The 25940-nt window shown below is 47.4% G+C and overlaps 1 protein-coding gene across 2 annotated transcripts in view; it reads left to right on the top strand.

Moving 5' to 3' along the window:
• nfic (nuclear factor I/C) overlaps positions 1-24429 on the top strand; it is a 55766-nt gene extending 31337 nt beyond the window's left edge. Inside the window, exon 13 of one of the 2 annotated variants that reach the window (XM_061298215.1) lies at positions 22297-24429. In XM_061298215.1, coding sequence (XP_061154199.1) covers positions 22297-22332 — 36 coding nt within the window. In that variant the 3' untranslated portion in view covers positions 22333-24429. Of the gene's footprint in view, positions 1-15121; positions 15323-22296 lie in introns of those variants that run through there. The other variant, XM_061298212.1, reaches the window with a different exon arrangement.
• Positions 24430-25940: the final 1511 nt, after the last annotated feature.

Genomic DNA, 25940 nt, shown 5'->3' with positions numbered 1-25940 from the left:
TAATTTCCTAAATAAAGAGTTTGCAGTACCTTGTTGATTTTGCGTATAAATTGTTATAAATCAGGTTATTGTTCTATATTTTTTATTAAAAAAAAAAAATCGATCGTAGAGCACTATATCGCGATATATCGTGAATGAATCGCAGCAGGCTTTAGGATATCGGCAAATATCGTATCGTAGTTCTTTGTATCGATATTATATCGTATCGTGACAAAACCCGCGATCTACACCCCTAATACGCACCCTAAAAATGGCATGTCAATGCTGGAAAAAAGCCTGTTCCCATGTATAATACGCACCCAAATTTTGACTCCTACTTAAGATGGCGGCGCGTGCATACGCAGCGACCTCTCTCTGTCCCGCCCAAACGGTGTTTTGTCCGTCTAATGAGTGTTTGTCCGGCAGTTTTTTTTGTTCGTCTCGTCGTACTGAGTCGCGCTACAAGTACGGCAGGCAGGTTCTGCTTGACATCGGCAATAGCGAGTTTTGTCGAGTTCTGGACTTTGATGCGGGAACATCAAAGGAGCTCGGACTGCTACGTCCTGAAGCGTCGCCGGGCTCGTCTGCTATTCCTCCCCCGGTTGGGAAGCGTCGAAAGCGGTGTGCGAGGAGGCTGAAGAGGGGCAAACGCGGGGGCGTCCGGGCCAGGCTGGCGGCCAGCCCTGCTCGCCCGGCCGTGCCTTCCATTCTTCTGGCGAATGTTCGATCGCTGGACAACAAAATGGATCACATTCGCCTGCTGCAATCTACAAACCGGACAGTGCGGGACTGCTGTGTGCTCGTGTTCACTGAGACTTGGTTGACTGTCAACATTCCGGACTCTGCCGTACATCTGGAGCGGCTAGCGTGCTATCGGGCGGACCGGGCCATTGTACAAGGGGGGAAATCTCGTGGAGGTGGAATGGTGCCGGGACTCTGTAGTGGTATGCAAGCACTGCTCGCCACTGGCGGAGTTCGTGATCATTAAGTGCCGTCCTTTTTACCTGCCAAGGGAATTTACCGCGATTCTGCTAGTCGCGGTTTACATCCCGCCTTCCAACATCGAAGGCGACAGGGTCGCGGCTCTTAGTGAACTGTACCAGGCTGTCAGTGAACAAGAGACAGCGCACCCTGACGGTTTCACCATCTTCGCTGGGGATTTTAATCATGCTAACCTGAAGTCTGTTTTTCCGAGGCTTCACCAGCATGTTAATTTTCCTACGCGTGGCGACAGCTTCCTGGACCGGGTCTACTCTTCGCATAAAGGAGCTTTCAAAGCCGCCCCCCTCCCCCATCTTGGACTTTCTGACCATATCACTGTTATGCTTTTGCCCGCATACAGACAAATGGTGAGAGCGTCCAGGCCGGTTCGCAAGCAGGTACGGGTGTGGCCTGAGGGTGCTTCTGATGCACTGCGTGACTGCTTTGGCTGTACTGACTGGAACATGTTTAGGAGGGCTGCCACTTGCGACGATCGGACAGACATTGAGGAGTATACTGACTCTGTTTCCTCCTACATCAGGAAGTGTATTGATGATGTGACTCTCTCGAAATCCATCGTCACTCGGGCTAATCGGAAGCCATGGCTGACAGGGGCTGTCTTCAGGCTGCTGAGGGCCAGGGACAAGGCCTTTAGAGCAGGGGATGAGGCTGGCTTGAGGACTGCGAGGGCCGACCTGTCCCGGGGCATCAAAGAAGCAAAGAGGGCGTTCTCGTGCAAAATTACCGCCCACTTCAAGGACAGCGGGGACGCACGGAGCCTCTGGCAGGGCATTCAGACCATCACGGATTACAAGCCCGCGCCGCAGAGCTGTGAAGGCGACGTCCGTCTGCTCAATGACCTCAACCGCTTCTTTGCTCGCTTCGACGCTCAGAACAGCACTTGCCCGCTGAAGGCCACTCCCCCTTCACACGAGCTGCCCCTGTGCCTCTCCGCCGACAGCGTGAGGAGGGCGCTTGCCGCCATCAACATCCGTAAGGCGGCGGGCCCTGACAACATCCCGGGTCGGGCGCTGAAGGACTGCGCTGGTGAGCTGACGGATGTCTTCACCGACATCTTTAACACTTCCCTGCAGCAGGCCATCGTCCCGTCGTGTTTCAAAGCTGCCACCATCGTACCTGTGCCGAAGAAACACGCTCCGTCCTGCTTCAATGACTACCGCCCCGTGGCACTTACGCCCATCATCATGAAGTGCTTTGAGCGGCTTGTCATGGAGCACATCCGGTCCGTTCTCCCGCCCACCATTGACCCCTTCCAGTTTGCGTACCGTGCCAAGCGGTCTTCAGAGGATGCCATCTGCTCTGCCCTCCACTCGGCCCTCACCCACCTGGAGAGGAGGGACTCGTATGTGAGATTGCTGTTTGTGGACTTCAGTTCTGCCTTCAACACCATTGTGCCACAACGCCTCATCAGCAAACTTGACGCGCTGGGCCTCAGTACCTACCTCTGCAACTGGCTACTGGACTTCCTCTGTCAGAGGCCACAGGTAGTACGTGTTGGCGACAAAATCTCCGCCAGCATCACGCTGAGCACGGGGGCCCCCCAAGGCTGCGTGCTCAGTCCGCTGCTCTTCACCCTCCTGACGCATGACTGCACTGCAACCTACAGCGACAACCGTATCGTGAAGTTTGCTGACGACACGACTCTGGTGGGTCTCATCACCAAGGGAGACGAGACTCAATACAGGCTGGAGGTTGACCTTCTGACCACGTGGTGCAGGGACAACAACCTCCTGCTGAACGTCGACAAGACCAAGGAGATTGTTGTGGACTTCCGGAAGGGTCACACCCAACACCTGCCGCTGACCATCGACGGTGCTGTGGTGGAGCGAGTGAGCAGCGCCAAGTTCCTGGGGGTGCACATCAGTGAGGATCTCTCCTGGTCCGCCAACACCGCATCACTGGCAAAGAAAGCCCAGCGCCGCCTGTACTTCCTGCGGAAACTTAGGCGAGCGAGCGCTCCTCCGGCCGTCATGACTGCATTTTACCGCGGCACCATTGAGAGCGTCCTCTCCAGCTGTATTGCTGTTTGGGGTGGCGGCTGCACTGACTACAACTTGATGGCCCTGCAGCGCATAGTGAACACTGCTGGTAAGATTGCTGGTGCTTCGCTCCCCTCCTTGAAGGACATTTACACCTCCCATCTCACCCGCAAGGCGACCACGATTGTGAGTGATGCGAGTCACCCCGCTCACTCTTTGTTCGAGCTTCTGCCCTCTGGGAAGAGGTACAGAAGCCTGCGCTCCCGCACCTCCAGACTCTCAAACAGCTTCATGCTCCAGGCTGTTAGGATCCTGAACTCGCTCCCCCGTTCTGCGTAGCGTCCTGTACTTTTACTGTCTGGACTGTCTGAATGCACACTGGCTCTTATTATTTATTATTTGTTATTACTCTTATTTATTGTTTGTGCCCTTTTGTTTATGATGTTTTTTACTTTTGCGCTATGCTTGCTGGCTCCGTTATTTATTGTGTTATCTGTTTATTTATTATTTATTCATCACTCTTACTATTGATTGGTAGAATTTTTGCCTTCTTGTTTTTATATTGTGTCGCGTACATGTATGTCTATCGTGTTATGTGTCTCGTCACCGTGGGATAGAGAAAAACGTAATTTCGGTCTCTTTGTGTGTTGTGACATGTGGGGAGATTGACAATAAAGCTGACTTTGACTTTGAAAAAGTCCGTAAACGTAAAATTATTTCAGAAAAAAGATCATCTTTGGGAACAACCGGATGTTATTCTGCCGGTCAGTATCACTGCGCATGCGCTAGCAAACTCGATAGCGAAGAAATGTTTCGGATTTGTGTAGGGTACATTGTGACAGCAAACGAGCAGGTGATCGAGCAAGCGTCTGATACGAGAGCATTGTGTTCGTATGGAGCGTGTTTGAAGTGAACAGCAGAGAAGAAAGCGCATCTGTAATGGCGGCCTCCGTATCATATCCAGATAAAAAAAAAAAAAAATTTTTTTTTTTGTACCCATGTATAATGCGCACCCCAGATTTTAGGACAATAAATTAGTTAAATTTTGCGCATTATACATGGAAAAAAACGGTATTCATCCCATTTTTTAACATCTACAGCGGTTGTTGACAAAGTACACATATAAACATCATACTTTCATGGCAGTCCAGATCCGACACAGCAGATCATCCTGCAAAGGTCAAATTGATCTTTTAAATTGCTACAATGCAGCATAATATTTTGGGAGTGATCTATATAAGTTGCTCACTCATCTCTCTCCTACTCATTATGACTTAGTTCCCACAAATACCACATTGCTGAAGTTAACAAAATGGCAACAAAGATAGCCACCCAACATGCAATAACGTCATTGTTCCATTTTCTTGTTCACGGCATTTCTCTAAGAGGTAAGGCTTCCTTTGGGTCACTTTTTCCGATTGAACGTTACCTCAAAAGAAATGACCCTTTTGTAATTTGCTAGGACCACCTCAACTGACCTTTCTGCTATTTTAATGGCAGTTGACGTAATTATCAATATTCAATGTAGCCCTTCCCCCTTGGAAGAACACCAGTGTTTCGTTTTCAATGCTCTTAATGAGAACGTGCTTTGTTGTTTTTGCCTTTAAAATATTTTTTTCATGTAATCTGCCAAATTGTAATCATCCTTAGTTTCCCACTTGGTTTTAAAACATGGTAATCTATATTGTCGCCCAAACAATTTTTCACACGGGGTTAAACCCACAGTACTTGTAATATCTATGTACAGTTTGACCAGGTCTAAACATTTTGTCCATTATCTTCCAGTTTCTTCCATGCACTTCTTCACACTTTATACTAATCCTGCACTTCGGCGATGGTGTGCACAATGATTTTTAAGTCTTTATGGAACATTGTGCTTATTCTCCTCATTACTTGATTTACAAAGTGTCCCCCATTATCATGAGAATTTATCTCCGAAATCCCATATCTCGGTATTATTTCTTTACATAACGTTTTTGCCACTGTTAAGGCATTCAGTGTTTTTGTTGAAACCAATTCAAACCATTTTGAGAATGCATCTATTATGACCAGCCAGTATAACCCTGTGGATTGTGTAAAAATTTTGATTTGAAAATGTTTTGAATATGAATCAAATCCGTATGTTGTATAAAGGTGACTGACCTCCCCCACTATCCCTCCTCTTGAGCACTATGGCTCAATATTACCCATTTGTATAGGTTCTTTGGTAGGATAGGTCTGTCTTCTGGTCATTTATAGATGCCATTCTCTACTCTTGCCCCTCTTTTCGTCCATAATTGAATTTCAGTCTATGGACTTTGTTGCTGCACATATTTAAAAATGTGTTAGTGATTTAATCTGCTTCTTGCGTGTCTAAAATTTGAAGTGTCTTTTGCGCTGCTGTTTTGCGGTTCTGTCTGCAAGCTTGTTACCTCTTGACACCTTATCAGTCTCGTGTGTGTGCACTGCACACGTGCATATATAGCTACTGCTTCCACAACTAGCTTAGCAAGTAAATGGATGGCCTCCCCGAATGGGGAGAGACTCAGCTAGCAAATGATTAGACATTTTCACATGATTTCATCATCATTTATTTTGACACACCTTTTAACACACGCATGCTCCGATTTCTCCAGTTGGTCAGGCATTCTTTTGCTCCTTCAGCATTCCGTCTTCCATCATTTTGTCATAGTTCCTCTCGCTGCTGGCAGAGCAGGCCCCTAAAATGGTTGGCCACCCTGCCGCCGAGGGGGCCGGATCCCCCTCCCCGCGCGTTCAGCGCAGGCGGGCCCGCGCCCCAAAGCAACGAGAGCACACCATCCTATCCGTTTCTGTTGCTGCTTCTACAAGCACGCGCTCACACCCATGCGCACTCATGAGCACAACCACACACACGCACGCACTCACGAGCACGTACACACACACTCACTCACGGACACGCACACTTACTTACGGGGCCCCACACACACCCATAAATACACGCTTCAAGCGTCCATTCATGCGCAAGCTCAAACAGACAACATTAAGCTGACAGAGTTCACAAAGATTACACACGGACACAGAAGACATACAACGGGATTCGAATCCAGTCCACATTTTGCTTCTTTCCAACTGCTGCTGAGCAGTTTGGTCATTTTAATTGTCATCAGAGCAGATGCACTGACAAATACGCACGTCTTACTTAACTTTTGTTTCGTTTCGTTTCGTTCCTAATAGCGCTGTATATTTTCCCTTTATTATGCAGAATCTAACTTAAGTGTGCACACAAATTACTTTTCTCTCATGGTATACCAATATTAAACCCCCCAGAGGCCTCTTTTCCACGTCTTCCATTTTCACACAGAAGCCGCACAAAACCTTCGTCCAATAGCCGTTTGTCGCAGGCTCAAATTTCATTGAACTTTGATAGCTGTGGATGCTATTACAGTGTGCCTCGACAGCCCGGAATCGAACCGCGTCTCGGAATCACACCGGCTTATCTGGATATTTGAGTCCGTCCGAGCTCAAAGGGACTGTTGCACCAGCGTTTAAATCCAGGAGCTTTGTAACCCACAAACACTTCTAATTCGATCAGTTTCCAAACGACGTGGCTTACGCGCGCTTTATTTTCTTCGGTACCCTTAAAAATCTGACCGGGTCTGGCCGGACCACCTCGGCACCCTTAAAAAAAAGGTCTGACCGGGTCACTTCCACATTCATGCTCACAGTTACGGATGCCAAGGCTGCACACTTTTCCTATTTGCCAAACGCGGTCAGCGCAAGCCTCCCTTTTTTGGGCTACCATGGCCGCCGAACATCTCGACAACCGCACTTGGCCCGTACGACCATTAGGTGCGACTGCAGTGTCCCGGCTTGTCCCAGGAATTTTAACCGTCTGGGGGCTAAGTGGGTGGCTGTCTCTTGTCGCAACAGTGTTCAATCGTATCTGTGTTTTCGCCTCATTCACACAGCTAAAATTTCTATCCTCCATCGGATCTGTTGCCAAACTCAAGTCCACGTTTTATGGGACTTTCTGCTATTCTTTTATTGTGACGGCCAACAGCAATGTCATAAGACATCCTGTCCCGTCACGAGCCACATTCCTTCGGGCTTTTCTTTTTCATCATTCTCCCCAGACATGTCACTCTCTCCGCTGTGCACATTCCCCATTAAGTTTTAAGTTACTGTTCACTTTTTATTTGTTATTTTTTTCGTTTATTTTTTCTATTTTTATTTTACTTTTCCTTTGCTGTTTCTATTTGGGGGCCACTCCCCCTTCAAAAGTCGAATTATGACGACTTTTGACTAGGATAGACAACTTACTCCCGGAACAGCTCATGGCGACATCAGATTCAGTTGTAACTGCCCCGCTCAAGGAGCTCATGCCAAACAAGGAATTTGACATCGGTAAAAACACACCCTCTGTTCAACATTTAGTTGACTAACAACACTCAGGACATGTGAATAATGGAAAAAACAGTGTAGACAAATTCAAAAAGGTGTGAAGAGCAGGATGTTATTGCACAGTAATGGCTCTGAGACTCTATGAGTGGTGTGTTCATCAGAGCAACAGCCTGGGGGAAGAAGCTTTCTCTGTGTCTGCTGGTTTTTGGCGTACCGAGCTCTATAACACCGTCCGGAGGGGAGTAGTTCAAACAGACTGCAACCTGGGTGAGAAGGGTCTGTAGAGATGTTCCTTGCACGTTTCCTGGGGGGCTCCAGTATTGGTGGTCTGGGTGTCATTGGAAAAGATTCCAATGATCTTTTCTGCAGTTCTGATTGTCCGTTGTAGTCTGTGCTTGTCTTGTTTGGAGGCCGATCCCAACCAGACAGTGATGGAGGTGCAGAGGACAGACTGGATGATGGCAGTGTAGAAGGTCTTCAGAAGCTCTCGCGGCAGGTTGAACTTCTTGAGCTGTCTCAGGAAGTATAGCCTCTGCTGGGCCTTCTTCCTAACAGAGTCTATGTGGCCAGTCCATTTCAAGTCCCGAGAGATTGTGGTCCCCAGGAACTTGAAGGTGTCTGTGGAGAGAATAGTATTACTGCGGATAGTGAGGGGTAAAAGTGATGAAGGGTCTCGCCTGAAATCCACTGTCATCTCCATGGTCTTGAGCGGGTTCAGCTCCAGATGGTTTTGGCTGCACCAGTGGACCAGCCACTCCACCTTCTTTCTGTACGCAGTCTCATCACCGTCCTGGATTAGTCCGATGAGAGTGGTGTCGTCTGCATACTTCAGGAGCTTCACAGGAGAGTCACCTGAGGAGAAATCATTGGTGTAGAGAGAGAAGAGCAGTGGGGAGAGGACGCACCTCTGAGGGGCTCCAGTATTGGTGGTCTGGGTGTCAGATGTGATGCCCCCCAGCCTCACGCTGTTTCCTGTTGGTCAGGAAGCTGGTGATCCACTGACAGTTGGAGGCAGGCCCCGCAAGATGGATTAGCTTCTGTTGGAGGAGGTCAGGAGCGATGGTGTTGCACGCCGAGCTGAAGTCCACGAACAGGATCCTGGCGTACGTTCCTGGGGTGTCCAGGTGCTGCAGGATGTAGTCCAGTCCCATGTTGACCGCATCATCCACTGACCTGTTTGCCCGGTAGGCAAACTAGAGGGGGTCAAGCAGGGTGTTAGGGTTTGCAGAATATCTTCATCGTATGATTATGTTGGATTGTAACCTGTAATAATTTAATTAGTTTGTCCTGTCTATACAAAATTAGTTTACCACTGATTGACTAAACGCAGAGGAAGCAATCAAAGTTGCTTTGTTTACAGAAAGTCGTAAAAGGCCCCCTGCTATGCTTTGATCAGCAGGGGACCGTCTTCACCTTATCCTGTGTGTTCCCACACCCCCAGTTTCAACCCCACTCTGTTTCTCTCAATAAATAAGCACCTGACGAGGCCTGAGTCAGACTTCATTCGACCATCGCTGTAAGCACAGCGACGAGTGAACTCTCCGCCTGCAGGTGTCTAAAATGACTTGCTTGACTCCTGTGGTTCTTGCAAAATAAGTTAGAGTGAGCACCACCCTAACATTTTTGGTGCTCGGGACCCTCATACCCGCCATCTGGCTGACGGAGGAGGACGTGCTGCATTGTCGACAAGCCAGCGTCCTTTAGGGGGACCTGGAAAAGAAAGTCCTGGGAAGAGAATTTCTTCGCTGGGCCAGCATCTTAAGTCTGCCTTCGTCTGCCAGAGGTGGATTGACGGGTTCCCGCAATGCAACGGACCAGGGGTCAGGTAAGTTAAAAAATTGTGTGGTTGTGAAACGCGTAAAGGGTGCACGGGAGACAGCTTGGGTTCAAGTCCCAGTGGAAGGAACGGGCTAAGAAAAAACAGAGCTTCTTTTTCTTAATTGAAGGAGGGCGTAGATTATTTTTTTTGTCCGTTCTTCCAAGCTGTGTTGGAAGGTTTTCTGGCTTGGGTTAGAGTCCCAGTGGAAGGAACGTGCTAAGAAACACGGAGCTTCTTTTTTGTTAGTCAAAGAAGAGTGTAGATTTTTCTTTGTACGTTTTTCTGGCCAAAGAACAGCTTGGGTTCAAGTCCCAGTGGAAGGAACGGGCTAAGAAAAAACAGAGCTTCTTTTTCTTGATTGAAGGAGGGCGTAGATTCTTTTTTTTTGTCCGTTCTTCCAAGCTGTGTTGGAGGGTTTTACACCCATCTTGGATAGGCCTAAAAATAAAAAGCGTTGGTGTTTGTGTTGTTGAGAGAGTGCGATTGGTACGATAAATTGACTGCAGAGAGAATTTGGTGAGAGGTCAATTTAAACCTGCATTGAGGATCCTCAAAGAAAAGAAAAAAAAGAAATAAAAAATTGTATAAACCTAAAAAACCGAATTAAGATGGGAAATAAGAACGGTAAATCCCTAGCTCTTGAAGGAGATGAGAAGTACATGGCAGGTAAATTTCTTAATTGTATGCAATACATGCCAAAGTGGAAGAAAAAGTAGTAGAAGCAAAGTTGAAAGTGGAAGTCTGGAAGATAGTGGTTGATGTTTTGGAGGAGAGTGTTAATAGGAAGTCAAAGGGACTGAAAAAGAAAAGTAAAGAGAAAGAATTGATTTGTGCTAGAATGTGGTTGAATGCTTCGCAAGAGAGAAGAGAACAAATCCAAAAGACAAAAGATAGAAAGTTGAGAAGTGATGGGGCTGCGTCTATGTTTGTCAGGCCGGAGGAAAATGAGTGCAGGCGCACTGTCCCGGCCACGGCTCCAGCCGCAGCTGGAAGTACAGCTCAAGCGGAGCAAGAGGGATCTTCCGTTCGTAAGCAAAACTTGTATCCAGGTTTAACAGACCTGCACCCTCCCCCATATAACAGGAAAAAAATCAGTGTCACATTGCTAGAAGTCCTGTACAAACAAGAAGTTTGACCACTGCTGCTAGGTTTTTCCAAAATTTGGACAATGTTGATGTGTGCCCAATGATACAGGTGCCAAACCCTATTGTAGGGGAAGGCCAACCTCCACATACGTATGTTTTTCGGCCATGGACTTTGGAAGAGGCAAGAAAAGCAGTTGAAGGGGTTACCCCTGTTGCTGAAGACCCAGATATATGGGCAGAAGACATGGCTGGAATCATACATTCCTATAGACTGAATGGGCATGAGGCAGGAGAAGCTGCAATGTCTTCTTTGGGAAAAGACTGGGCAAAGGTTAGAGGTCATTATACAGGTAGAAATAATCAAGGGCCTTTTCCCTATCCCGGTGAGGGAAATCAATTGGTAGGGGAGTATGCAGCACAATGGAATGATCTTGTGCAAAGAGTGAGAACTATATTTCGAAGACGAGCGGATTATGGTCATTTGGCAGGAATTATACAGAAGCCTGGGGAAGATACTGATGATTTTCGCTTAAGATTTGAAAAAGAATTCAGGGTGCATAGTGGCATCCCATTCAATGATGCAGCTGAGAGTGCTTATCAGCAACAGCTTAAGAATGCGCTCCTTAGCAATTTCCGCCCTGAAATCGGCAACTGGGTGAGAAAACATTTGGTGGAAGTAGATGTTGCAAGTGTGACAACAACTATGCAATGGGCCAGACATGCTGAAAAAGTGATCAGAAGAGGCAAAAGTTCTGATGTATTTCATCTAGGCGATGATGATGATGTTGACCTACATGAAGATACAACAGTCTTCTTTCATGGGTCCCAGCAGGCCAGAGGAAGAGGTAGAGGCCAACAAGGTCGCAGGCCTCCGCATAATTCAAAACCCCCACCAGATTCAGAGACCTGTTGGAACTGTGGGGGACGAGGACACTTCGCAAGAGAGTGTCGTCGGGCAAAACGACACCAATCAAAGGGTGGAGGAAGGGGCAGAGGAAAAGCCAAATTCTCAGCATGACTAGATTGCCCCCCCTGTAATCTCTTGTCCTCCTACGGAGGAAGAGATAGTAGATGTCCATGCAGCATGGGACATTTTGAATGCATTGAAAGAAAAACCATATGTTACCTTAAACATTGGAGGAAGTGAGGTAGAGTTTTTGTGTGATACCGGAGCGTGTAAAACCGTAATAAAAACTAAAGTCCCAAATCTAAAGGCCTCCCAAAATACTATTTGGGTAAAATCAGCTGATGGGCAGGTACACAAGGAGAGTATCTCCAATCCAGTTGTAGTGAGAGATGATGAAACGGGAGTCATAGCTTCAGTCTCGATTGTGCTATCCCCAAAATGTCCCATAAACCTTCTGGGACGAGATCTGATGACTAGATTGGGAATTGCAATAATTCCAGTAAAGGATGGCATGCGAGCATGTAGAGTGAGAGATGCGGACTCATATGCTGCACAAGCAGGTGAGCGGATTTTCTGTTCCTATGACGTCTCCGCTGAACAGAATCCCAAGCTACCAGGCGATTTGCTGAGTGAAACCCGAAAACAATTGACACGACCTGAATCAGAAATGCCTTGTAATCAATTACATGTCACCATGAATATCCTCACTGACCCACATGATGACTATATTGAAAGTTTTCTCAGTGACACAGAAGTAACTTTAACAATCACTGCTCTGTACACTGATCGCAGGTCATTTGCAGCTGCTGCTGTGCTTCTGCCCGCTCCTCAGGATGACAAATACAAGTTGTCGGCTGTACCCCACATTTCATTGTTTAAACCTCACAGTATAACATGGGCAGATGTGGGTTGCCGGATTAAACTTGCTGATTCTGTCACTGATTATGAGGATAAAGGTGATGGGTGGAGCTACAGTACCAGTTGTGACATGTGGAAGCGAACTGTGTGTGAAGTAGGTGTTGGTGGGGCAGGCGCGTATGCGCGTCCCTGACTAGTTAACATTTGTTTGAATGAAAAGGAGGAGGGGGAATTGGCTGGGCTTCCTGACAAGCTGTGGACAAAGGGGCCATCTGATGTAGGACAGTTAACATCCATTCCGCCAGTGCAGATCAAACCAAGATCAGAGTGGCGTCCAAGAGTTAAGCAATATCCTTTAAAACAGGAGGCAATAAACGGGATTGCCCCTGTTATAAATGATCTTTTGTCAGGAGGAATTATTAGGAAGTGCTCGGATTCTCCTTGCAACACCCCTATTTTTCCAGTTCGAAAGGCCAATAAAATTGATTGGCGAATGATACAAGATTTACGAGCAGTGAATGATGCAGTGCAGACAAGAGCACCTAATGTGCCTGACCCACACACACTTCTGAACACTTTGAAACCTACTCAGAAGTTTTTCACGGTAATTGATCTTAGTAATGCATTTTTCTCGGTGCCAATTCACCCAGACTCACAGTTCTGGTTTGCGTTCACCTTTAAAGGGCAAAGTTATACGTACACCAGATTGCCACAGGGATTTGCTGATAGTCCAACTATTTTTATGCAAGCTATCATGGCCTGTTTGGCTGATTTTCAGATGTCAAACAAAAGCCAACTTCTAGTTTATGTAGATGATCTCCTGGTGGCCTCTGAAACTGAAGCTGCTTGCAGGGAAGACTCCTTAGCATTGTTACGCTATCTCTGCAAAACAGGGAATAAGGTGAACAAGAACAAACTCCAATGGGTCAGACAGGAAGTGAACTATTTAGGTCACACGTTGACAGCTTCGGGAAGACAGATACGGAAAACCAGAAAGCAAATCATTGCAGATGCACCAAAACCGGAGACGAATAAACAAATTATGTCATTTTTGGGGCTCTGCAATTACTGCAGAGCATGGATGCCACATTATGCGGAAAAGACGCAACCGCTGTTAGATATTGCGCATGGAGTCCCCATGGCAATGACAGAAAAATTAATGTGGACTCCGGAAGCAGACGATGCTTTTGTAGTGCTGAAACAGGCTCTGATGGAAACCACATCTCTTATCTTGCCAGACTACAGTAAAACCTTTGTACAAACAGCAGACTGCAGGAATGGTTTTATGACTTCAGTGTTGCTGCAGAGCCATGGCAGCAAACTACGGCCAATTGCATTTTATTCGAAAAAATTGGATCCAGTGGCTCTATCCTTGCCAGACTGTGTCCAAGCAGTATGCGCGGCAGCGCTTGCAGTGAGACAATCTGCAGATGTGGTGCTCTTTCACAAAATGGAGTTGCTAGTTCCACATGCTGTAGACGTGTTGCTACTGCAAAGCAAGATGAACTTTTTGTCACCTGCCAGACACCTATCCTACACTGCTACGCTTCTGTCACAACCACACATTGTGATAAAGAGGTGCACAGTCCTTAACCCAGCAACGTTGATTCCGTTGCCGGGGGATGGTACACCACATAACTGTTTGGATGCTACAGAACATCTACAGCTGCCCAGACAAGATTTAATTGACACACCACTTGACGAAGGGGAAAAGTGGTTTGTGGATGGGTCATGTTCAAAGGATCCTAGAGGGAACAATCAAAGTGGGTATGTAATTGTGAGATTGCCAGACCAAATTGTTGAAGCAGAGAAGCTTCCATACAACAGGTCAGCGCAGGCGGCTGAGCTGATTGCACTAACAAGAGCTTGTGAATTGGCGGAAGATAAGGAAGTCACTGTATACACAGACAGTCAGTATGCGTTTTCTACTCTGTTCTATTTTGCAAAACAATGGGAGCGCAGGGGGATGACAACATCAACTGGTAAGCCGGTTACCCATGCCTCCTTGTTGAAAGACTTGTTACAGGCCATTCATTTACCTGCTAAACTAGCTGTGTGTAAATGTGCTGCTCACACCACAGGCACAGATGAAGCCTCAAATGGAAACAGATTAGCAGACAGAATTGCTAAAGAAGCAGCGGCAGGGAAACATGGCCATGAATTTTTTTTCAATAGATTCAGAGGACACGCAACTCATAGATAAGACTATACTGACAGATATGCAGGGCAATGCTCCAATGGTGGAAAAAAGAATGTGGACAACAAAAGGTGCGATAGCGGATACGGATAATATCCTCCGCATCAATGACAAACCTGTTTACCTAAATCACTTTTTAAGGCAGCAGCAATTGCGACGCATGGGCCTTGCCATGTGTCGACAGGTGGGATGAGGTCCATCATACATCAACAATTCACTACCTTTGGTTTGGATGTTTACTTAAAATGTTTTTGTAAAGCATGTCCCGTTTGTGTGAAACATAATCCACAAGGAAACATGAGACCTAAGAGAGGCTCATTTCCAAAACCGTCTTACCCATTTCAAATCATGCACATGGATTTTATTGAGCTCACACAAAGTGGACCTCACAAATACTGCCTAGTGATGATTGATGCATTTTCCAAATGGGTGGAAATAGTTCCATCTAAACATGCAGATGCCTTAACAGTGGCAAAAGCCATTTGCAAAGCCATCATACCGACTCATGGCATTCCCCAAACCATTTACAGTGATAATGGTCCACATTTTGTGAACCAAGTGGTACAGAACATGGCTGTACACCTTGGGATAACGTTAAAAAACCACTGCGCTTATCACCCTTCCAGCGCTGGCCTGGTTGAACGAGCAAACTATACTATCAAAAGCAGGTTGAAGAAATGCATGGAAACAACAGGCAGACCTTGGCCAGAGTGCCTAAACTTAGTGAAGCTCTATATGAGAATTACTCCCACTTCAGAAGGGCTAACACCGTTTGAAATCGTCCACGGGAGGCCATATAGACTACCTGTGTTCCATGCAGATTTACAAAAGGCAGATGAAGAACAGTCTTTGGCAGATTACATGGTCAGAACGCTCAGACTGACAGAGGTGTCAAATGCAAATTTACTGCCGCCTGATCTTTCATCCTCACAGGTCGACAACACCATCAAGCCAGGAGATTGGGTCTACATCAAAGTCATCAAAAGAAAGAACTGGGCCAGCCCACGGTGGGAGGGACCATTCCAAGCCTTGCTGACTACCCCCACTGCAGTAAAGATCGCTGAACGGCCCAGCTGGATTCACCTCAGCCACTGCAAGCTACAAGGAGTGCTGGAACCCTAATTTGGAGTGGTTGGGAAGCCTGATTTCAAACTAGCCTCATCGTCTAGGGTTAGACGTCTCAATGTTGGTGAAGAGAACAACAACACCCACTCCGCTAGGCGAGGGTATGCCTCGGAGTCCCTGTCATCCAAGTAGCAACGGGGCTCCATATGCCAGGTGGATCCTCTGCTGCGTTGTGGTTGGAGCGTGCTATGGTCTATGGACTCAACTGAACAGACCAAGTGACAATGTTGACCGTGGAAGACGATGGTCACACGATGAGAACTTTGAGGACTGGTCATGGGACCCCAGAAACCCATACGAAACCAACACTTGGTACTGCTACGTCAAATTCACTGTGAGGTCGCACACACAGGAGGGTTGCTATGTTTGTTCCAAACTTCCTCCTTCCTCTACACAAGTTCACTTGGAGGCCAGAGCAATGAATGTCACTGAAGCGAAATGCATGGCATCCATGGGAGGAGTTGGATATCAACACCAGGATGTCACAGTCAGTGATGCCGACCCTTCCCGCCCTGGACATGCAGAAGGTACCTGTGATCAGCTTTTCTGGACAAATCTCAATGTGACTGTTAAAGGACAAACATTGCCGCAGGTCGCCTACACAGAGCGGCCGCCTGGAGTGAACTATACGTGTTACATCCAAGGAATCGGGACCCACAAATGCATTGACAGTGACTGCTCTCCAGGAGGGAACTGAATGGGAGCTCTGGACATCGCCACCGAGTGTCAGGATAAGAGAGCCATTTCAGGTGGTGATGGCTCTCCGACCAACATGGCTGCACCATCGAACGGAACATACTTCATACGGAATGGCTGGTGGCTTTGTGGTCACAAGGTTTATCCGATGCTGCCCGCCAACTGGACAGGAGTGTGTGCACCAGTGTGGGTGACGGACCACACCTACAGGATACAACATCGTCAACTGACGACAGCACACAACTCTTCTGGACGTCGACGCAGGGCGATTACAACCTTTGACCCCCATGACCCTGTCTGGGGTGCGAATGTTCCGGACGACCATAAAATATGGCCTGTCGGAAACAAAGTTGTTCATGCACTTTTTCCTTGGATCGGAGTTGGAAAACAATCTCTCTTCATCGAGACACTGAACTATCGTTTTCAGTCCTTTGTGAACCTCTCACTGCAAGTCGATGATGGACAGAATAGAGAGATCCAGGCTATTAGACTAATGGTCTTGCAAAACAGGATGGTTCTGGACTTGTTAACGGCAGCACAAGGTGGTGTGTGCCACGTCATTGGGACTTCCTGTTGCACATACATTCCAGGAGATAACGACACGCACATCAAGGAAGCCATGAACTCATTGAGGAGTTTACAGCAGGCCATGTCGGAGGACAAAATCCCACGTCAATGGGATTTCTTTTCATGGCTATTCTCTGGCGCCTGGTGGCAGTTGCTGTTGAAACTTTTGGCTCCTGTGCTTGCTGTGCTGGTATTGTTGTGCTTGTTTACGACCTGTGTTATCCCGTGTTTGAAGTCTGCTGTGACAAGGTTTGTGTCTTCTACCGTGGCACAAGTACATATACAGCTTCTTAGAGATGACGGATGTGATAACTATGATGTGGTGCAAAACGTGGATTGCGTAGATGCTGTTTGACTCAGCATTGTTTTACGGAAACTTGATGATTTGACCATCGAAAATGCCTTGCAAGTGATGGATTCAATGATGTACCGTTTCTGTGTTTTTCTTTTTCTTTTTTTTATTGATAACAGTCTGGTCGCCTAAGGCAGAGGGACCGTGTAACTCTTTTCCTGCATTTAATCTGGCCGCAGGTTTTTTAAGTTGCACATACTTTGGACTGGAGTGTTGTGGGAAAACCTCACCTTCACTGGAAGTTATTGCTTTCATTGTATTTTCTTACTTATGCTTGATTGTTCAGGTTGACATAATCATATGATAAAACAGGAGGGATATGTTAGGGTTTGCAGAATATCTTCATCGTATGATTATGTTGGAATGTAACCTGTAATAATTTAATTAGTTTGTCCTGTCTAGACAAAATTAGTTTACCACTGATTGACTAAACGCAGAGGAAGCAATCAAAGTTGCTTTGTTTACAGAAAGTCCTAAAAGGCCCCCTGCTATGCTTTGATCAGCAGGGGACCGTCTTCACCTTATCCTGTGTGTTCCCACACCCCCACTTTCAACCCCACTCTGTTTCTCTCAATAAATAAGCACCTGACGAGGCCTGAGTCAGACTTCATTCGACCATCGCTGTAAGCACAGCGACGAGTGAACTCTCCGCCTGCAGGTGTCTAAAATGACTTGCTTGACTCCTGTGTGGTTCTTGCAAAATAAGTTAGAGTGAGCACCACCCTAACACAGGGGGTCCGTGACCTCCTTCAGGTGGTTCAGCACTAACCTCTCGAAAGATTTCATGACCACAGATGTCAGTGCGACGGGTCTATAGTCATTCAAACCTGTGATGGCGGGCTTCTTGGCCACTGGAACGATGGTGGAGCTCTTGAAGCACGAGGGCACCTCACACAGCTCCAGAGAACGGTTGAAGATCCGTGCAAAGGTGGGCGCCAGCTGCTCAGCGCAGACTTTCAAGCAGGAAGGTGACACGCCGTCTGGGCCTGGTGCCTTCCTGGTCTTTTGTCTCCGGAACATCTGGCGCACTTCCTCCTCGCGGACCTGGAGTGCGGGTGCGGCCTCTGCAAGAGAGTGAGTGGGTGACAACGATGATAGAGGTGTGAACAGACCAGTTGTGGGGAGAGGTGAGTATGTAGATTGTGCTGCAGGAAGTCCCGTTGTGTGGGAGGACCGATCAAACCGGCAGTAGAACTTGTTTAGCTGGCTAGCAAGCCTTGGTCTCTCTACAGGACGGTGGGATCGTTTCTTGTAGCCCGTGATGCTCTGCAGACCTTTCCACACCGTTGAGGGATCAGGATTGGCAGAGAGGTGTCTCTTCAGGTTCTCCCCATAACACCTCCTGGCTTTCCTGACCTCTCGGTTCAGTGTGTTTCTGGTCTGCCTGAACAGGTTGCGGTCGCCGCTCCTGTAGGCCTCCTCCTTGACTTTGCGCAGCCTCCTGAGGTTCGGTGTAAACCAAGGTTTGTCGTTGTTGTACGTGCAGAAGGTCTTAGTCTGCACACACAGATCCTCACAAAAACTGATGATGTGATGTGACAGTGTCAGTGAGTTCATGCAAGTCTGAAGTTGCAGCTTCGAAAGCTCCCCAATTGGTGCAGTCAAAGCAGGCTTGGAGGTCCTGCTTGACTCCACTGTCCACTTCCTCACAGTCCTCACCACAGGCTTAGTAGTTTTTAGTTTCTGCCTGTAGGCCGGGATCAGATGAACTAGACAGTGGTCCGAAAGTCCTAAAGCTGCACGAGGCGCAGAGTGGTATGCATCCTTGATCACGGTGTAGCAGTGGTCCAGAGTCTGTGCCCCTCTGGTGGGGCACGTTGCGTGCTGTCTGTATCAGGGGAGTTTGTGTGCGAGGTTCGCCCTGTTAAGATCACCCAGAGCAATGATTAGTGAGTTTGGTAGAAGTTTCTCTATGTCTGTTACCTGGTCAGCCAGCATCTGCGTGGCTTCACTCGCACGTGCGTGTGGTGGGATGTAAACTCCCGCCATGACGATCGAGGAGAACTCCCGTGGTGAATAGAACGGCCGGCAGTTTATGAAAAGTGTTTCTAGGAGAGGGCTGCAAAACTCTTTCAACACCGTGACATCAGTACACCAACGTTCATTAATGTAGAAACAGAGACCACCTCCCTTTGATTTTCCGGAGAGCTCCGCGCTGGGATCTGCTCGCTTTAGCCTGAACCCGGCTAGCTCCACGTCGTGGTGGGGGGTTCCTTCGCTAAGCCACGTTTCCACAAAGCACAGCGCGGCGCATCTGCTGAAGTCCGTGTTCCTTGAAGTGAGGAGCAGCAGTTCATCCATCTTGTTCGCCAGGGAGCGGACATTCGCCAGATGAATTGACGGTAGGGCAGAACGGAACCCTCTCTGCCTCAGCCTTACGAGTGCTCCGGCTCGTTTTCCGCGCCGCCGTCGTCGCGCTAGCTTGAACACCACTGCCGCTCCGGCTAGAATCTTGGATGTGACACGTATAGTTCATTCCAGGTGTCCTTTTTGTATAGGGCACTTGTGGTATTGTTTGTCTTTTAACAGTCACATTGAGATTTAAGCAGAAGAGCTGATCAAACGTTCTCTCTGCGATTCCAGGGCTGTAGGGGTCCGTATCAATGACGGTGACAGCACGGTGTTGATATCCAACTCCTCCCATATAGGCCATACATTTCGCTTCAGTGACGTTCATCACTTTGGCCTCTAGGTGAACTTGCGTGGAGGAAAGGGGCAGTTTGGAACACACATAGCACCCCTCTTGTGTGTGGGATCTCACAGTGAATTTAACATACCGGTACTAGGTGTTGGTTTCCTGTGGGTTTTTGGGCTCCCATAACCAGTCCCCATGGTTTCGTCATGTGACCATCTTCTTCTTCGGTTGACCTTGTCAATGGGTCTATTCAGATGAGCCAATAGACCATAGCACACTACAACCACAACGCAGCAGAGGATCCACCTGGCTTGTGGAGTCCCAATTGCTACCAGGTTGGCAGAGACACCAGAACATCCCATCGCCCGTCAGTGGGGATCGTTGGTTGCTTCACTGACGTTGAGACACCCAACCCTAAACGACAGAGCCCCTTTGTAGTCAGCCTTCCCCACCACTCCGAAATTAGGGGTCCAGCACTCTCTGTAACTTGCAGTGGCTGAGGTGAATCCAGCTGGGCCTTTCTGCAATCTTCACTGCGGTGGGGGTAGTCAACAAGACTTGGAATGGTCCCTCCCACCGTGGGCTGGCACAGTTTTTCTTTTTGACGACCTTGATGTAGACCTCGTCTCCTGGGTTGATGGGATTGTCAACTTACGGGGAAGGAACATCATACGGCAGTAAATTTGCATTTGACACATCTTTCAGTTTGAGCGTTCGTGTAATCTGCTAAGGACTGTTCTTCGCCTGTCGTCTGTAATCGGTTCCCATTTGAGACTTGGTCCGTGCCTGTGGTGTGTGGCACATTTACGCAACTAGTGTAACAGTGTGGATGGCCTTCTTGAAGGGGGAGAGACTCATCTGGCAAACTATTAGACATTTTCACTCTCTTGTAGTTTCTTTAGATCGATAGGTAGTTTAAAAAGTTTGAGAAAAAATTTAACTTAATGGTATGACTCTACACAGCGATTGGCTGGCAACCGGTTCAGGGTGTCCCCCGCCTACTGCCCGATGACCGGTGGGATAGGCTCCAGCACGCCCACCACCCCCATGGGGACAAAGTGGTCCAGAAAAGGGAGGGAGGGAGGGAGGGAGGGAGGGAGGGAGGGAGGGAGGGAGGGAGGGATGGATGGATGGATGGATGGATGGATGGATGGATGGATGGATGGATGGATGGATGGATGGATGGATGGATGGATGGATGGATGGATGGATGGATGGACAAAGGACTTGCTGATGCCCAGCTGTGCCTTGCAAGCAAAACCTTCCGGACTTTGATGGAACAACAGTCCACATGTGAGCTCCAGCACGTCCACTGAACCAGTGACAGACTTCTGCATGTGGAACAAAAAGCAAAGCTTGAGTCGCTTTGTGTGCAACATGTGCCATGTGCATGCAGACTTACCTGCGGAGGATACAATTCACATGAAGGTTCTCCAGTTTGCTGTAGCCTGTTGTAATAAGTGGCTTTGCAAAAGAAGCGACTCTAAAAGAACAAAAATCTGTCACTATAGCAGTGCTTCTCAATCATTCTGTGATGCCCCCCAGGGAGAAAAAAAAACATTTTGCGTCCCACCCATGTTATTAACATTAAAGAAATAAAAAATAAATAAAAAAGAAAGATCAACTTACAATAAAGAATAACTTTATTAATAACATTGTTTTTAGTCTGTAACAGAACAGATTCAAAGTGCATCACTTTGCCTGAAATCAAAAAATAAATTAGTTATTCAAACTATAAACATTCTTGACCAACTGCCATTTTATGCTGAAAGAAATATAATACAATAATAATAAACATGCATTATATTAAATTACCGTAATTTCCGGACTATAAACCACACCGGACTATAAGCCGCACCAGTTAAAATTCAGGGATATTTTAGTTTTCTTCTTATATAAGCCGCACCGGACTATAAGCCGCACGTGCACACGCGTTTTTTACAAAGAAAGACAGTTCACAGAAAGCCTTTTTAAAGTTTTAATAACATACTTTAACATGTCTTTCTAAATATTGCCTGTGACGCAGTAGTAGTACCGCAGCAACACGGAAGTGTGCACGCGAGTTATTAACAAAGAAAGACTGGACACAGAAAGCTTTTTTAAAATTTTAATAACATACCTTAACATTTCTTTCCAAACGCTTCCTGTGACGCGGCAGTAATACCGCAACAACACGGAAGTAACACAAGACTAATAGGGCTGGATTAAAAAAAACATACCGGTAAAAGTCACTGAGACGCGGCGGTAACACAGCAGCAACACGGTAGTACAGCACCAACAGGGCTCGTTAAAAAACATACAAGTAAAAAAAGAGCTTCATCGTCTTCATCTTCCTCCTGTGCACTGAAACCATCGAAGTCTTCCTCATCAGTGTCCGATTGGAATAGGGTTAGATATCCTTCGCCTCACACTTTCTCAGTCTCTCTTTTGTCATCGCTTTTATACATTTCTTCGAGTGTGATGAGGGTCTGTTTATGCTTATGTTATTTTATTCAGGCACGAAGCGCTAAATTACATTAAACTAGCGAGCGACACGTATAGCTCTAGAGTAGACGGGACCACGAAATAAAGAAAAGGGTGGCGCAACACAACGTCATCAACATCGACTGCCTTTAGCTTAAAAGCGGCATCCTATGCATTTCTTTTGTCCCCCATAATGACTGTTTGTGTATAAAAGCTTCCTTTCAGTAATGTCCGTCTTGATCTCGTTCTGTCTCTTCTTCTTCTGTCAAGGAGGGCTGCCACTTGCAACGATCGGACAGACATTGAGGAGTATACTGACTCTGTTTCCTTCTACATCAGGAAGTGCATTGATGATGTGACTCACTCAAAATCCATCGTCACTCGGGCTAACCGGAAGCCATGGCTGACGGGGGCTGTCTTCAGGCTGCTGAGGGCCAGGGACAAAGCCTTTAGAGCGGGGGATGAGGCTGGCTTGAGGACTGCGAGGGCCGACCTGTCCCGGGGCATCAAAGAAGCGAAGAGGGCGTTCTCTTGCAAAATTACCGCCCACTTCAAGGACAGCAGGGATGCACGGAGCCTTTGGCAGGGCATTCAGACTATCACGGACTACAAGCCCGCGCCGCAGAGCTGTGTAGGAGACGTCCGTCTGCTCAATGACCTTAACCGCTTCTTTGCTCGCTTCGACGCTCAGAACAGCACTTGCCCGCTGAAGGCCACTCCCGCTTCACACAAGCTGCCCCTGTGCCTCTCCGCCGACAGCGTGAGGAGGTCTCTTGCCGCTATCAACATCCGTAAGGCGGCGGGTCCTGACGACATCCCGGGTCGAGCGCTGAAGGACTGCGCTGGTGAGCTGACGGATGTCTTCACAGACATCTTTAACACTTCCCTGCAGCAGGCCATCGTCCCGCCGTGTTTCGAAGCTGCCACCATCGTACCTGTGCCGAAGAAACCTGCTCCGTCCTGCTTCAATGACTACCGCCCCGTGGCACTTACGCCCATCATCATGAAGTGCTTTGAGCGGCTTGTCATGGAGCACATCCGTTCCGTTCTCCCCCCCCACCATTGACCCCTTCCAGTTTGCCTACCGAGCCAAACGGTCCTCTGAGGATGCCATCTGCTCTGCCCTCCACTAGGCCCTCACCCACCTGGAGAGAAGGGACTCGTATGTGAGATTGCTGTTTGTGGACTTCAGTTCTGCCTTCAACACCATTGTGCCACAACGTCTCATCAGCAAACTTGACAAGCTGGGCCTCAGTACCTACCTCTGCAACTGGCTACTGGACTTCCTCTGTCAGAGGCCACAGGTGGTACGTGTTGGCGACAAAATCTCCGCCAGCATCACGCTGAGCACAGGGGCCCCCCAAGGCTGCGTGCTCAGTCCGCTACTCTTCACCCTCCTGACGCATGACTGCACTGCAGCCCACAGTGACAACCGCATAGTGAAGTTTGCTGACGACACGACTCTGGTGGGTCTCATCACCAAGGGAGACGAGACTCAATACACGCTGGAGGTTGACCTTCTGACCACGTGGTGCAGGGACAACAACCTCCTGCTGAACGTCGACAAGACCAAGGAGATTGTTGTTGACGTCCGGAAGGGTCACACCCAACACCTGCCGCTGACCATCGACGGTGCTGTGGTGGAGAGAGTGAGCAGCGCCAGGTTCCTGGGGGTGCACATAAGTGAGGATCTCTCCTGGTCCACCAACACCGCATCACTGGCAAAGAAGGCCCAGCGCCGCCTGTACTTCCTGCGGAAACTCAGGCGAGCGAGCGCTCCTCCGGCCGTCATGACTACATTTTACCGTGGCACCATTGAGAGCGTCCTCTCCAGCTGTATTGCTGTTTGGGGTGGCGGCTGCACTGACTAAACTTGAAGGCCCTGCAGCGCATCGTGAACACGGCTGGTAAGATCATTGGTGCTTCACTCCCCTCCTTGAAAGGCATTTACATCTCCCATCTCACCCGCAAGGCGACCACGATTGTGAGTGATGTGAGTCACCCCGCTCACTCTTTGTTTGATCTTCTGCCCTCTGGGAAGAGGTATAGGAGCCTGTGCTCCCGCACCACCAGACTCAACAACAGCTTCATACTCCAGGCTGTTAGGATCCTGAACTCGCTTCCCCTTTCTGCGTAGCGTCCTGTACTTTTGCGCTATGCTTACTGTATGCACACTGGCTCCGTTTTGCTCCTCTTATTTATTGTGTTATCTGCTTATTTATTATTTATTCATCACTCTTATTATTTATTGTTTGTGCCTTCTTGTTTTTATATTATGTCGTTTACTTGTATGTCTATCGTGTAATATGTCTCGTCACCATGGGACAGAGAAAACGTAATTTCGGTTTCTTTGTGTGTCTTGACATGTGAAGAGATTGACAATAAAACTGACTTTGACTTTGACTTTTGTGTGAATTATACGGCACTATTCGCCTATCAAAACACAAAAGCACGTCTTCGGCGCATTATCTCTTCTTCGTCTGTCTCGCTCTTGCTTCCTGCTAGAGCGCCCCCTGGAGGCCATAAAAATCCATGAATACGCCGCGCCGCCGTTGTTGGTTTTTTTCTTCAAGATACCGCAGTGTATAAAAGTGATCAAGTCATCACAAAAATCATGAAAAAAATCATTATATAAGCCGCACCTGACTATAAACCGCAAAGTTCAAAATTTTGGAAAAAAGTTGCGGCTTATAGTCCAGAAATTACGTTAAATCAAAGTAATCAGCAACATTAACTCAGGAGCACAATATATACCTAAAACATTTTAACCTACAAAACAAAAATGAATAAAACAACGTGCTGTTTTTTTTAATCAAAATGAGGCAACATGACGGAGCCATATCCACGGCTGCAGGTAGTATCAATAAGCTCTTATGCAATGGTGTTGTTGTTGTTTTTGGACTGAGCAATTTGGTACGCTGCTTTATATGATGCTTACAGTGCTTGCTGATTGACTGAAGTAGCATTCACAAAGTGGGATGCTTACAGTGCTTGCTGATTACCGTTTTTTTCCGTGTATAGTGCGCAATATTTTACTAATTTATTGTCCTAAAATCTGGGGTGCGTATTATACATGGGTACAAAGAAAAAAAAAAATTTTTTTTTTTTTTTAATTTTTTTTTTTTTTTTTTTTAAATAAAGTCATGGTACAACAAAACCAACAACAGGACTGACCGACAAAGTCGTGGAACAAAAAGACAGGGTGACATTACCAAAGACAGGAACAGAATGACAGTAACACATGCAATGATCCAACGGTGAGCGAGGGGCAGACAGGACTTAAATACAAAACACGTTACATCGACTGAGGTGACACAGGAAGAGCGGGGTGACACGAACAGAAACTATGGCAACCTAGACACATAGCAAAACTGGGGACGAGACATGACAAATCTCCCCCGAAATAAAACTCACCTTTCTTCTTGTTTGTTGTCAATCGCGCATCGCATTCAGCCATCCTGCCCAACACACTTAGTAAAATTCATAATTGACGACACATCGTTTGATGCGATGGTGCAATCCTCGATGGTGTGTTATTGTCAAATATTGTTTGTTTTTTAATCTCCATCGCGGACCGGACGTCATACGGAGGCCGCCATTACAGATGCGCAGAACGGTTGCGCAAGACACGTCAGCTATATAAAGAGCGAGAGTTCAGTTCTCCACCTATTAGTTTCAATTCACAGTTTAATTAGCAGTTTCAATCAGCAAATAACAAAATGCGTATTACAGGTAATATTTTATTTCACAACACTTTGCCTTGTTCCTTTCGTCTCTGCTGTTCATTTCAAACACGCTCCATACGACCGCAATGCTCTTGTATCAGACGCTCGCTCGATCACCTGCTAGTTTGCCGTCTGCCACAATGTACCCTACACAAATCCGAAACATTTGTTGCGGCTCCGAGTCACGAC

This window comes from Syngnathus typhle, linkage group LG14 (genome assembly GCF_033458585.1).
Source record: "Syngnathus typhle isolate RoL2023-S1 ecotype Sweden linkage group LG14, RoL_Styp_1.0, whole genome shotgun sequence".
Taxonomy (NCBI): domain Eukaryota; kingdom Metazoa; phylum Chordata; class Actinopteri; order Syngnathiformes; family Syngnathidae; genus Syngnathus; species Syngnathus typhle.
This window is presented reverse-complemented; position numbering and strand designations above follow the sequence as displayed.